At 37.4% G+C, this 13,338-nt stretch overlaps 2 protein-coding genes across 10 annotated transcripts in view; one reads left to right on the plus strand and one right to left on the minus strand.

The window, feature by feature from the left end:
• The window catches only part of SNX7 (sorting nexin 7), a 239,168-nt gene extending 233,252 nt beyond the window's left edge, over positions 1-5,916 (plus strand). For all 8 annotated transcript variants that reach the window (XR_008295069.1, XR_008295073.1, XR_008295070.1 and 5 more), the window contains one exon: positions 4,037-5,916. The gene's annotated coding sequence lies outside the window, so the exon portion shown is untranslated. The remainder of the gene's footprint in view (positions 1-4,036) is intronic.
• Positions 1-13,338, minus strand: part of PLPPR5 (phospholipid phosphatase related 5) — a 123,885-nt gene that overhangs the window by 24,516 nt on the left and 86,031 nt on the right. Inside the window, exon 5 of one of the 2 annotated variants that reach the window (XM_027058517.2) lies at positions 6,265-6,384. In XM_027058517.2, coding sequence (XP_026914318.1) covers positions 6,265-6,384 — 120 coding nt within the window. Of the gene's footprint in view, positions 1-6,249; positions 6,385-13,338 lie in introns of both variants that reach the window. The other variant, XM_027058516.2, reaches the window with a different exon arrangement.

Consider the following 13,338-nt stretch of genomic DNA (forward strand, 5'->3'; position numbering starts at 1 on the left):
ACTGATAAGTCTTTCTCCAGTGTGGATTTTGTTCTTTATGGTTTCTACTATTGGTTTCCATCCTGTCATAATATTAATTTGTTTTCTTACATTAGTTTCCTAATTGTGCCATTGTGTCACCTACCTTTCATCTCTCATTTCACATATTTTCTTTAATTTCCTTGACATTGGAAGAAAATACTATTAATAATGAATTTAGTTAAATTTTTTGTAGTTAATTTTTTTCAAAAACATATTCTAACTCATAAAATGTGTCTATCTTTCTCATCTATGTCATGATATCATATAAAGGATTTAAGTAATTGTCCTGATTATTTACACTGGAAGAACAATAGATTTAGCTATCCCCAGATTGTTCCACAAATAGTCAAGGAATCCTTACCTTAGATCTTGAGCTGAAAAGATGGAGGGTGTAGTTTTATAATAGAATTTTGGTGATTTGATGAGTGAAATGGTAGAAAAAGTTGAGACTATAGGATTATCACTTTATTCCTATACAGTTTCATTCTCGTGGTTGTTGGATCATCAGAACTATTGCTAGTCACTTCAGCCTAACCTCTACTCTAAGTAGATGGTGAAGTATTGGAGCTAGCTTTTTGTTTTTTTTAAATAAAGACAACTCTCCCCCCTAGTTATAGCACCCGTTAAGTTGAGGAAAAGTACTCCTTCATTTGCCATGAACCAATATTAATGAGAAGCTTGACCAGAGGGAAAGCTTCTTGCCTGAAGACTTTCTTTTGTTGTGTATTTGCCTATTTGCTCATCCAGTCTCAAAATGGTGTTGGTTCAAGGTGCTGAATTATGCTTTAAATAGAATAGACTCCTCCTTCTCTCAGAGATTGCTCTTATCTCTCATCTTTACTCTTTGAAATTTTGGGGTATTACTGGGATTCTATAGGATTTTAGCCAATTCTGCAATATTGAGCTTCTTTATTGACAAAGAAACATTTTAATTGCCCTTTGGTGACATCCTTCAAACTGGATCGATTTATACGATATTTAGTAGAAATGACTAAAATTTTACTCTATCTAGTTTTTCCTAGTAACACAGCTACTAAGATGTTAATTCTTTGTTCTTCCTAAAATAAGGAACTAAAGATAATGAATATGTAAACGTTTCCATCTCCACTTCCTAGAAGGAGAGTCAGACTTTTGGTTCTTGGACTCCCAAGAGTAATTAAGAACATCTTCATGTATTTGGAGACATCCTGAAGCCAGCACCACTGAAGCTTTTGTTTGAGATGCATGGGCCCTCAAAGGAAGGAGCCAGAAAAGGATGAGTCTGAAAGGAAAGGGTGGTGCAACCTATGAACAAAGTTGGTTTTCTGGGGCCTTGGTGGGGTGTGAATTTGTGGATCCCATAAATAAAAGGCATATGCACAGGGCTTGTGTGCGGTTTCTCAGGACATACAGTATCTGAAATGGGAATGGCTGGCTGCAGGTGTGCCAAAGGAAGCGGGACCCTGGGCATGAGGGCACAAAGGCATCTGAGCCACAACCAAGGCCTCCATGCCCAATTCAGCAGATAAAAATAAACCAAACACTTTAAAAAGGATCATGTGAGTCATGAGGAAGGAGCATAGGATTTAAATTGCTCTGAGGGAATCTTTCCAAGGGACTTTGGTAAATCTGAACACAGTGGTAGTCAATCTGAGGAAGCATGACCAGAACCTCCTTAGAGCAACTTAAGAAAACTGGATAATTTTTAAAAGTTGTAATTGCTTTTGTTACACAATTATTCATTACAGAAAGAAAAAGAAAGAGAAAACAAATGAAAAAGGAAAGGAAGGGAGAAAGGGAAGGAGGGAGGCAGGAAGGAAGGGAAGGAAGGAAGGCAAAGAAAGAAAGAGAAGAAATCAGATCCACTCTCTCAGTTGCCTCCTTAGGTTTAAGCATTGCTCTCAGGTTGGTAACTAATCTCTCTCTTTTTCTCTCTCTCATCTATGTGCTCTTTTCTAGAAATAAATGATCCTACTAGAAAGAAATTATCTTGTGTGGTAATTTGCATAACTGGCTTCATTATACGCACACACACATTTTATAACACGCATTTTATATATATCAACTTAAAAAATAAACTTTACAATATGTATCAGAAAACTTTCCACATCTTGATTTACCTTATCCATTTCAACTGCTAAATGGTAATAATAATTATCACTGGCAATGGTTAAGGGCTTTACAGGTTCCAGACACTGTTCTCAGTGCTTACTATAAGCTTGCTCAACTCTCACAATGACCATTTGAGGAATGAGAACACTGAATCACAGAGTATTTGAATAAGCTGCCCAAGGTCAAAATTGTCCCAAATTCCCAGCTAGTCTACCTCCAGAACCTGTGAGCTGAAACACCGCATTATAATGCACCAGATTCCATTGTAGGATGTACCCACATTGATTTAATCATTCACGGCTGATACACAGTTAGACTTTTATGATTTGCTATTATAAACAGCGGTAATGAAGTTATTGGCAACTTAAAAATCTACTGGACTATGAGATATGATGGGCCAGCTTCCATAGATGATTAATTCTTTTCATAAAACCAAATGTAATGAATGTTCAGATTTACTTAGCTTTCAGAAAAATCATGACTTTTCTCATAAACTGTGGTAATTAACTATATGACAAACTCCCTATAATTAAGGGATAAATCGCTGGCATAAAAATAAAGAATGCTGGCATGCTGTAATTACTCTGTAGCTTACAGTTTATCAAACATGTACTTTGAACATAAGAGGTTATATAAGTACACAACTTCTAAAGGAAAGAAATCCTTTGCCTTCCCCGCACAAAATGACAAGCAGAAAACGACAGCTTGGCGTAACAGTGCTTAAACGACTGGCGTGCCTGCAATTGGAACTTTAATACTGGACTCCCTTTCTCTCCTCAGAGGGCCAGCTTTAAGAACCTAATGCCACCCTCCAACTATCAATTCCTAAGATCAAACTATTGGGAAGAATTTTGCATTCACTTGTTTCCCATCGTGAGCTATGATGAAAAGCAATATATTTACTCCAAGTACTCCTTATCGTAAAAGAGAAACATCATGGGCTTCCTTAAGTGACGGCCTTCCTCCCTTTCCAGCTGATGAGCACAAATACATGTCCTCTTAGCAGCAGAGCTCCACAGGGAAGCCTGAGATGTGTCCCCAGCACCTTGATTCATGATCTTCCTGTGTGTGATCTGTGTGACGCAAAAGTAGACCCTGCCCTGTGCACACAGCATTCTGCCTGCAAACAGGGGGAATAGAGTGGGGAGCAGAGTCAGAGCTCAGCAAGGCATGTGACAGTGCCCTTCGGTGGGCAAAGGGGAGAACCGAATCAGATTCAAATCATCTTTGTTCCCTAACTACCCAGGTAAAAACAGAGCACATGAGTTTGTCATAAACAAACAAAAACTGAATGAAAGAAGTAAGTTAATAAACACGGATATCTTGAAATCCATAGATTCTAGTAGAATATTTTTGCTTTCATATTTTAAAAATCACTATAAATGAAAATCAATTTGCATAAATTCAACAACAGGAATTATATATATATATATATATATATATATATATGTATATAATATACACTGTATATATAGAAGGATGTAATGGTGTATCAGAATATTTGGCAATGCTAGGAGGCTACCAAAGAATCCTTATACAAATAAATATGTTAAACAACAGAAGATAGTAATTAATGTTCAAGTTAACTTCTGAGGTATATAAAATGAACCCTAATTGTTACCCAGACCATTGTCTTCCAAATATGTCTAATATTTCTTCCTAAATTCTGCTTTCTATCTTTATTACTTGAGCTAAAAAAGATCTAATTTTGTACAATACATGTATCTTGAAATGTCACACTGTATAGTTTTGTTGCTCATCAATGATGTGGACTTTTACAAACCGCTTAACTAGTTGGGAGTTCAGTTTCCGTAACTCTACAATGGAGACATTTATTGTCATATGGCATCAGCTAAGCCACTGTGCAAAAGAGATGAAAGCAATCCAATGGTTCAGAAAGGAAAGAAGTTTATTTCTTTTTCAGAACCATCTAGAGGGTGTATGTGGACTGTTTCATGAGCTCAGCCAGGAACCTACACTGTCAAAATGGATCGGTCATTTAAAAAAGTTAAAGATTACTTCCAGTCACTACCTTTTCCACTTGATGAGAAGAGGGAGAAGAGACAGAGACAAGAATCTTCAAGCCACGAACCAGAGGCTGTGCTTACCACTTCTGCTTACATCCCATTGTTCTAAACTTAGCTGCACGGTCACGTCTGACTGCAATGGTAGCTGGGAAATACAGACTATGGCTGGGCAGTGGTGGATGTAGCTAAAATTGGATTGGGGAATTCAGTTACTAAAAGAAAGAAGGGGAGGAGGTCTTCTTCGGACTATTAGCATTTGCCACTATAATGACACCCAGCTTTAAAATTGTTGTAAGGTTTGACAATAAATTTCATATATTAAAAAAAAAAACTTTATCAAAAAAAATAAAAAAATAAAATTGTTGTAAGGAATGAAGTTGTATTTGCAGAGCATAGGAGTATATTTGTTGAATTTACATAAGCAATCTGCATAGTACCTGACACATGATGAATGATAATTAAACTGTAATTATTATTATTATTACTATTATTTTTATTATAATGATGATCCAGAACCTCTATCCTCACTGTGATGCTTGAATTCCCTCCATAGTACGATGGACAAGTGATTATTTAACTGTTCTTGGATCCTTATAATAAAAGGAAATTTCGTTGCTCTTAAAGAAGCCATTCCATTTTTAGAAAGTTTTTCCTTCTTTCTTGACATTATTTGTCTTCTTACACTTTCTTTTCTTTCAACCTAATTGTGACCTCTGAGGCCCCAGCAGAACAAATCACATCCCTCTGCCATACAGTAGTCCTTCAGATATATATGGAAAGTTACTGTGTCTTCCATGAGTTCTCTCTTTCTCTAATCATGTTCTACTCCTTCCACAGGCTTTCATAATCCATGACTTTGAGTCCACGCACCACCATCTTGGGCACATTCATTTGCTCATTTAACAAATATTTGAGTACCGACTACTCTATTTTATGATGCCCACCTTAAAACTATGTCACCAAGGGCAGTATTCAGTATTCCAAGTTAGTCTGAGCACAGCAAACTATTAATGCTCTCATTCAGGATATTATTTTCCCTAAATGGAACGTAAGATCATATAACTTGGCAGCAATAACATGCGGTTGACACATGCTGAATGGTAACCTACAATACCCTCTGAGCCTGTTTTTGTTTGTGCAGCTAACCTAGATGTACCCTACCCTACATGAACTTCTTTTTAAATCCAAATACAAAACATGTGCTTTATTTCTAGTTGTTAATTGCATCTAGTCTCTCTTTTATTCTTTCAACTGATGTATTAATTATCCCTCGCTGATTGACACCATCTAAGCTCCTGATTAGCATGTAATTGATCTCTTCATCTAATGTATTGATCAAAATGTGGAGATGGACAGGGATGAGGTTACTTTTAGTAACCCTCGGAGCGATCTTTTAACCAATTACCAATGTACATAACTGCATCCTCATTTAAGAAATATTACCCTCTCTAGTTCACAAGATTAGTCTCAAGAAAAAGTCTCAAGAAAAATTTTTGTTAACTATTTGGCTTCTGTGTTCATTGTTCATGTCTAATGAAGCCTTGACTTGCCATTCAAAGAGCAGCCTGGTCTAGCTCCATCCTTCCCAATCATTCCTTCAGTACCTCCCTGATTAGGAAGGGCCTGATTGGTGTTTTCCTGTCATTAGACCTTTCTATAATGAGACCAGACCTTTCTATAATGAGATTCAACAAAATTCATTGAGCACTGTTATGTCCTAGGCATTATACTAAGCAGTTTCTCACATAAATAGAGCCTGGAAAGAATGAAATATATTTTTAAAAAATGCATGTATTCTCAAATAAAAATATCTTGTAATTTCCCCCTGTATGAGACCATTGCACAATGTTCCTTATCTCAAAGTTATGGCAAAATACAGAACATATTCCATGTATACTCAGCTCTTAGCATGTGGTATTCAAAGAAATATTTTCAATGTGATATGCATTCTTCTAAGATGATGTCTTCAGTGACTAAACTCTTGCTAAATACCACATTAGACTCTAAATTTGTTTCAGTAAATCAAAAATGACTGTGCAGGAACTCACAGGAATGATTATTCATTTGCTCTAGATAACAATCACATTTGAGAATTTAAATTATGAATCACCTGTACAGATGTTACCTTTTCCAAAGGACTTTCTACGCGAGGAATGCTGATCATTGGCATCTGTGCCAGGTTATCCATGTGGAGATGTTCATTTTCTGGTTGTCTTCCTTTGAAATTATTTACCACACACACAACCTAAAATTTCAGGAAAAAAATGCAGTTGAAACAAAGCCACACTCCTGGTGACTATGACCCTTTTGAGTAGCTTAATATATCTAATCATAGTAATAAAGTATTAAAATTACTTAAATATTACATATATAACTTTACATCCATATTTATCTTGCATAAATTTTAATAGTTATTCCAGTGAAAATGTGTTCAAGAAAATTTCAAAATTAATGTGCAGCTCAGTTAATAATGACAATTTTATTATTCCAAAATTTTCATTAAATTAGGTTATAGTCAATGCTCAAATCAATCCATAAATAACATCATAGCCTTATAAAAATTCATAGCAAGCTAACCTTTCCTAATGTGGCTAACCTACAACTTAATTTAAATGCTAATTATTTCCAATGCTTCAAGATCATTATATTCATAATAAACCTTTTACAATTGGCACTTTCTAATTTAGTAGCATCCCTTTAATTAACCTAGTTTATTGTCTATTATTGTATCCCATGTATACTTGGCATTTTAACAATAGCTTACTGGGGCTACCAGTGAAATAGAAGACCTTTTACATAAAGGAAATTGACCCTTGTTTCAACTGATTATACCAGACAGGTGACAGCATTTGAACTAAATCAGAGGTTCTGATACTCCAGTGTACATAAAAATAAAGTCCCAGCACTGTTAAAAATGCACATTCCTAAGCCTTCCTCTAAAGATTCCAATTTTGTAGATGAAGAATGGGGCCTAGGAGTTGCCACTTTTTGAAATATATTCTAAAATCTTCTGATGCAGATGAATCATACTTTAAGAAATAGTGAATAAAACAACAAAGGAAAGTTTCTTGCTATTATTTGCTTATATTGCGTAGTGGGTAAGATATTCTTCAGCCTTTTTTTTCTGGGTTTTAAAGTCTATTATCAAAATAAAATACAGAATTTACTTGCAGTTATCACCTAACATTCATTTTTTTTTAAATATTTATTTATTTTTAGAGAGAGTGAACACAAGCAGGGGAGGAGCAGAGAGAAAGGGAGAGAGAGACTCCCAAGCAGGCTCTGTGCTATCAGCCAAGAACTGTGAGATCAAAACCTGAGCTGAAATCAAGAGTCAAATGCTTAACCAACTGAGACACCCAGGCACCCCCTAATATTAATTTTTTTTAAAAAATAAATGCTTACTATATAATTACATATTTACATTGTATATTTGCACAAATGCTCCATTGGAAAGCCTTTTCCTTAGTAGGGCTCATTACTGAATAATTTCAAAGGCCAATTCGACCTTGGTTATTCTCCAGGTTTTAAATAAAATTTACAAATCTACAAAATAATAACAACATACTATGAGACTTTATCTTACAAAAAATATTTCCTTAGTTGTGGTATATTTATTATCCTTCCATTTCCATGGATAATTACACATCAGAAACACAGATCAAAGCCTGATAATCTGATATATCAACTTTATCATGCCATCAAGATCTTTAAAGTAAGGAATGGCACAGGCTTGGAGATAGGTACTTGATAAACCCAGTATCAAATGATGACCCTACAAAAAACTAATAGTGATTGCTCTAGAGGAAGGGTGAGAAAATTTGGGCTGCAAGGGACACACAGTACATGTTTTTTTTTAATGTTTATTTACTTTTGAGAGAGACAGAGCCTGAGCAGAGGAGGGACAGAGAGAGAGGAAGACAAAGAATCTGAAGCAGGTTCCAGGTTCTGAGCTGTCAGCAAAGAGCCCGACATGGGGCTGGAACCCAGGAGCTGAGCTGTGAGATCATGACCTGAGCTGAAGCAGGAAGCTCAACTGACTGAGGCAACTCAGGGGCCTTTCCCCTTCCCCTTCCCCCCATTCCCCTCTGCTCTCCTCCCCTTCTCTTTTCTTTTTCTACATAGTACGTATTTTTGGCTTTGCTGGCATGATCTCTGCAGCAACTTCTCCACTCTACTGTTTTGGTGTGAAAACAGCCATTGGCAATTCATAATCGAGCAGGCATGTCAATGTTCCACTATAACTTAAAAAAAAAATAGATAGCAGGCCAAGTTTTACCTAAGGGCTGTAGTTTGCCAATTGACCACTGCCTAGAGTACAAAGGATATAATCAAGAAGTTTCACCAATAACAACATAACAAGCAAGCAGTTTCACACTAACTTCATGAAATATATACACACATTTCCCTTTTCAATAATGTTCTAAATTAATGAAAAATTGGGCAGATGAAAAAAAACTGATACAAATTCTTGTGAAGTGGAATTTGTTGAAATAACTATATTTTAGATATATGGATATATGGAAGATATACGGAAGTCATGAGATGAAGAAAAGTTGATCTAGAGTTAGTATGGGCTTCTGAAATGAGTGTCACTGCTTTTTCTGTGATTTAGGTTTAGTAAACTCTTTGAAAGGTTTTATCAGTTATCTCTTTGCCTTAATTGAGGGTTAGGACAACACCACTAATGCAGCTGAGAATTCATATGCGAACTATTTAAACACATAGTAGATATTCATTAAATAGTATCTATTAGCATAATGATTATTCTTCATTACTGTTATTATTTAAATTATAAGGCAGGAAATTGCCAAATCTTCCTTGGAATCATATTCAAATATTTAACAAGTCTTGCTTGCTAACATTCACAAGTATGGAACTGATTTCCTATTAGAAAAATGCTCATAGGTAAAAGCTCGTAGGTAAAAGAAATTTGGTTTTTAATCCCAAGTCTATATGTTCTTGGACAGTCTCTGGGTCTGAGTTTTCTCAAATTGTAAGTGAAAAGATTGGAATATCTTAGCAAGTTAGTCCATTCTTTTGGTTGTCAAAGGTATGAAACATTCAGCAAATGTTCAAAATGAAACCCAAGATCTGCCCATCTTATTTCTTTTTCTTTCTTTCTTTCTCTTTCTTTCTTTCTTTCTTTCTTTCTTTCTTTCTTTCTTTCTTTCTTTCTTTCCTCCCTCCCTCCCTCCCTCCCTCCCTCCCTTCTTTCTTTCTTTCTTTCTTTCTTTCTTTCTTTCTTTCTTTCTTTCTTTCTTTCGTTTGAGAGAGACAGAAACAGTGTGAGTGGAGAGAGGGCAGAGAGAGAGGGAGAGAGAGAATCCCAAGCAGGCACTGTGCTGCCCGCACTGATCCCGATGTGGGGCTTGAACTCACAAAACCGCGAGATCACAACCTGAGCTGAAATCGAGAGTCAGACACTTAACCGACTGAACCACCCGGGTGCCCCAAGATCTGCCCATATTCTTACCCTACCCTAAAGCTTGATTTTTTCTGGATCTTTTCAGGAAAACCACCCCCACGTGTCCACTTCCTTAACTGCACAAGGCTGAAAACTTAGATTTACCCTTTACAGGTCCTACACACAACCCTTTACTCAATTTGCTCAATTTTCCTTCCTAAAAATTCTGATTTCTTGTATCTGCTTTGTTCTACCTCCATCACCAACTCCAAAGACTAAGCAATCACCACCACTTTCCTGGATTCCAGCATAGCTTTCTAAAGTCTCCCTAAATCCAATCTTGGCTCCCTCCAATCCATTTTTAGAGTGGCATAAGAATGCTCTTTCCAAAATGCAAATTGGATCATGTCACCCTCCTTACAACCATTGTGGCTGGCTCCCCATTTCTCTTAGAGTGTAAATAAACCCTGCCCACCTTTGAAGCCTTCCTTTGTTGCACTTCCCAAACACCTTCTGTTCCTTTTCACTGCATTTTGGTTGGAATACTCATCTCCACACTCTTTAGGCACCATATCCTACTCATCTGTGGTATCTCATCTCAGTATCACTTCTTCACTAGTTTTCTCTGACCCCAGGTTGTTTTTGTTTGTTTGATCACATCAATCTCTGATGCTTTTCATCAAAGCACCTATTCCTAATGAAATTATACAGCTGTTAGCATATAACACCTTGGTTGACATGGATCTCTTCTAAGGTGGTAAGCTCTATGAAAGCAGAGATGCTGTCTCTCTTTTTTTGCTCACCATTGTATTCCCAGTGCCACAGTGAATGAATAGACTAATGAATGAGCAAGTGTCTAGGCCAAAAATTCTCACATTTTCTGATATTCCTATATAATTTAAAGTGACATTCCTCTGAAGCATTTTATTTTTACATTAGTGGCTTCTATAATTCTACCCTGTCCTACAAAAATGACACTAATAAGTCACCACTACACATATAGTTTTGTTTTCTTTTTCCAGTAGTGATAATAAATTAATCTGATCCATTTGTGGTCATTTTCCCTCTTCCCTTGTGGTAAGTAAAACATTTGTTGCATGGGGTGAAGTGCATGGTCTCTGGGGGTCAAATAGGGCTGAGCCTTAATCCTGGGCTCTCTGATTTAGTCACTCTGTGAGCCTGGGCAAACAACTCAATAAAACTAGACTTCTTCTTCTACCTGAAAAATGGGGACAACAATACTCACATCTCAATGTGCTGTTGTGAGGAATAATTGAATTAATATAATAAAGACTACTCAAATAACTCCTATTGTTATTACTACATTACACATAGTTCTATGGCTCAGTAACTTGAACTACATGACTTGACGCAGTCCCTCATTTTTGAAAGCACTCTGAAGCATACATTTGTATAAAATAATATTAACCAATCTACAACTTTTGTTCAGCTAGTATTTGTTTTGTATTTTCTTAAGCATAGGGATTCTACTCTTTAACTTTAAAGAAAATGCACACAAGAAGAGAGTGATAAGCAGGACAGATTATAATTCCTTGTTAGAATGTAACAGGCCAGATTTTGAGTACAGTGGAAATTCAGGAAAAATGGGAGAACTGGGTAGTCAGGGACACTTTCTGGGCAAGTTGGCCCTTGTTTAAGAAAAATCTCAAGTGCAAAAAGGATTTGAATAGTCATCAAAGGTGAGGACCAAGGCACCTGGGTGTCTCAGTTGGTTGAGCATAGGACTTCAGCCCAGGTCATGATTTCACAGCTCATGATCCCACAGTTCTCCCACATTGGGCTCCCTGATATCAGCACAGAGCTCACTTCGGATCCTCTGCTTCCCTCTCTCTCTGCCCCTCTCCCGCTCAAGCTCTCTCTCTCTCTCAAAAATAAATCAAACATTTAAAAAAAAAAAAGGTGAGGGCTATGATAACCAGCATCTTCTTCTCTGTACCACACGCTTCACTGCACTTCTGACATATGGGATTTCACTTAACCCTCAAAAGAGATGTGGGAGATAATAAAACAGTTCCCCATTCATTTATTCATCCATCAAATATTTCCTGAGAAACCCCTATATACCAGACCTTGTACTGGCTACTGGAAATACACAGAGAAGAAAATAAATAAATGCCTTCTGCATGCACAGCTTACATTCTAGTAAGCCTGACAGCAAAAAACCCACAAAAACAAAAATATTGTATACAGTATATAAAAGTTGGAACATGCTATGGAGAAAAGTGAATAGGGAATGAGGAAGGGATTCCTTGGGGAGGGAAACACATTTTAAATACAGTTCAGGGAGACCCCACTATGTTAGAAAAAATGAGAAGCTAAAATGTGACCTGTTCAAGGTCACACACATAGCAGGTGGCAAAAGCAGGATTCAAACCTAGGTTCACATGACTCCCAGAACTCTGTTTTGCTCTCCAAAATATACAGAGGAGGGGCACCGGGTTTGCTCAGTTGGTTAAGTGTCCAACTTTGGCCATGGGCATGATCTCATGGTTTGTGAGTTGGAGCCCCACATGAGGCTCTCTGCTGACAGTGTGGAGCCTCCTTAGGATTCTCTCTCTCTCTCTCTCTCTCTCTCTCTCTCTCTCTCTCTCTCCCCTCCCCCCCACTCACTTTCTCTCTCTCTGTCTCTTAAAATAAATAATAAATGAACTTTAAAAAAATAAAATAAAATTGATACAGAGGAATGGGCATTTTTGCTGAGGCAAACATAGACTTGACAGAACCTTCTGTGATGCAAAGAAAACTGAGTGGATATGAAGTACAGGATTCCACTGCAAGGAGGGAAAATAAACTTGGCTGGGAAGAGCACAGCAGGAATGTTTTGTTTTGTTTTGTTTTGTTTTTTGTCTTGTTACTAGCAACAGATTATGTTCTAATAAGGAGAGAAGCAGAATGGGAGGTATTTGGAGGAGAGTCTGAAGTGAGGCAGCTAGGAACCGAGAGACGGAGGAGGGGTAAAAAGTGCTGATCTTGAAAATTGAGAGGTTATGGTCAGAATGGCCAAGAAATAAGATGTGGAGGAGGTATTTTGTAAGAAATAAACTGAAACCAGATGAATCACCGGGCGTGGGGAATGAACGAGAAGAATGAGTCAAGGCAGATGCTAGACATTGGGTCTGGGTGACTGGGGGATATGGATGCTTTTAACTGAAACACAGAGGCTTGGAGTACGTTAGTGTTCGTTTATTCTGGAATACTTTCAGAGTTCTGCGCACACTGCAAGAAAACTGGAGACACCCCAGGACATTGCAGGCCAGAGCTGTAGACACTGCTCAGAATAAATGTTCTACTTGCCTAAATGAGAAGCTCAGGAATCGTCACGGATTGCTCCCTCTTCTTCGCCTCCATCCTCTCTAGTGTGCCATCGAGCTCTAAACCTTCCACCTCCACAAACCTCTCAGATACCCTCCCTGTTCTCTGTGCTCACACAGGCCCGATTTGTGCCATCTTATTTCCCTGGTTCTGTACAATTTACCTCCTCTATCCTCACCTGGAGTTTCACTTTCCAGCAAACCTATTTTCAAGGCACAAATTGTATCACAGAGTAAAAGAAGCTGAAAAGAAGCAACTATCATTTATGGAACTAATGTCAGTCATTTGTGTAGCCATTCGTTGAACATACACTATTTTATTTGAAGTTTTAAATCCTCATAAGCTTTAAGGAGGCTTTCACTTGCCTCATTTAAAGAGGAAGAGGGATGCCTGGGTGGCTCAATCCGTAAAGCGTCCAACTCTTGGTTTCGGCTCAAGTCATGATCTCACAGTTCGTGA

This window comes from Acinonyx jubatus, chromosome C1, assembly GCF_027475565.1.
Source record: "Acinonyx jubatus isolate Ajub_Pintada_27869175 chromosome C1, VMU_Ajub_asm_v1.0, whole genome shotgun sequence".
Taxonomy (NCBI): domain Eukaryota; kingdom Metazoa; phylum Chordata; class Mammalia; order Carnivora; family Felidae; genus Acinonyx; species Acinonyx jubatus.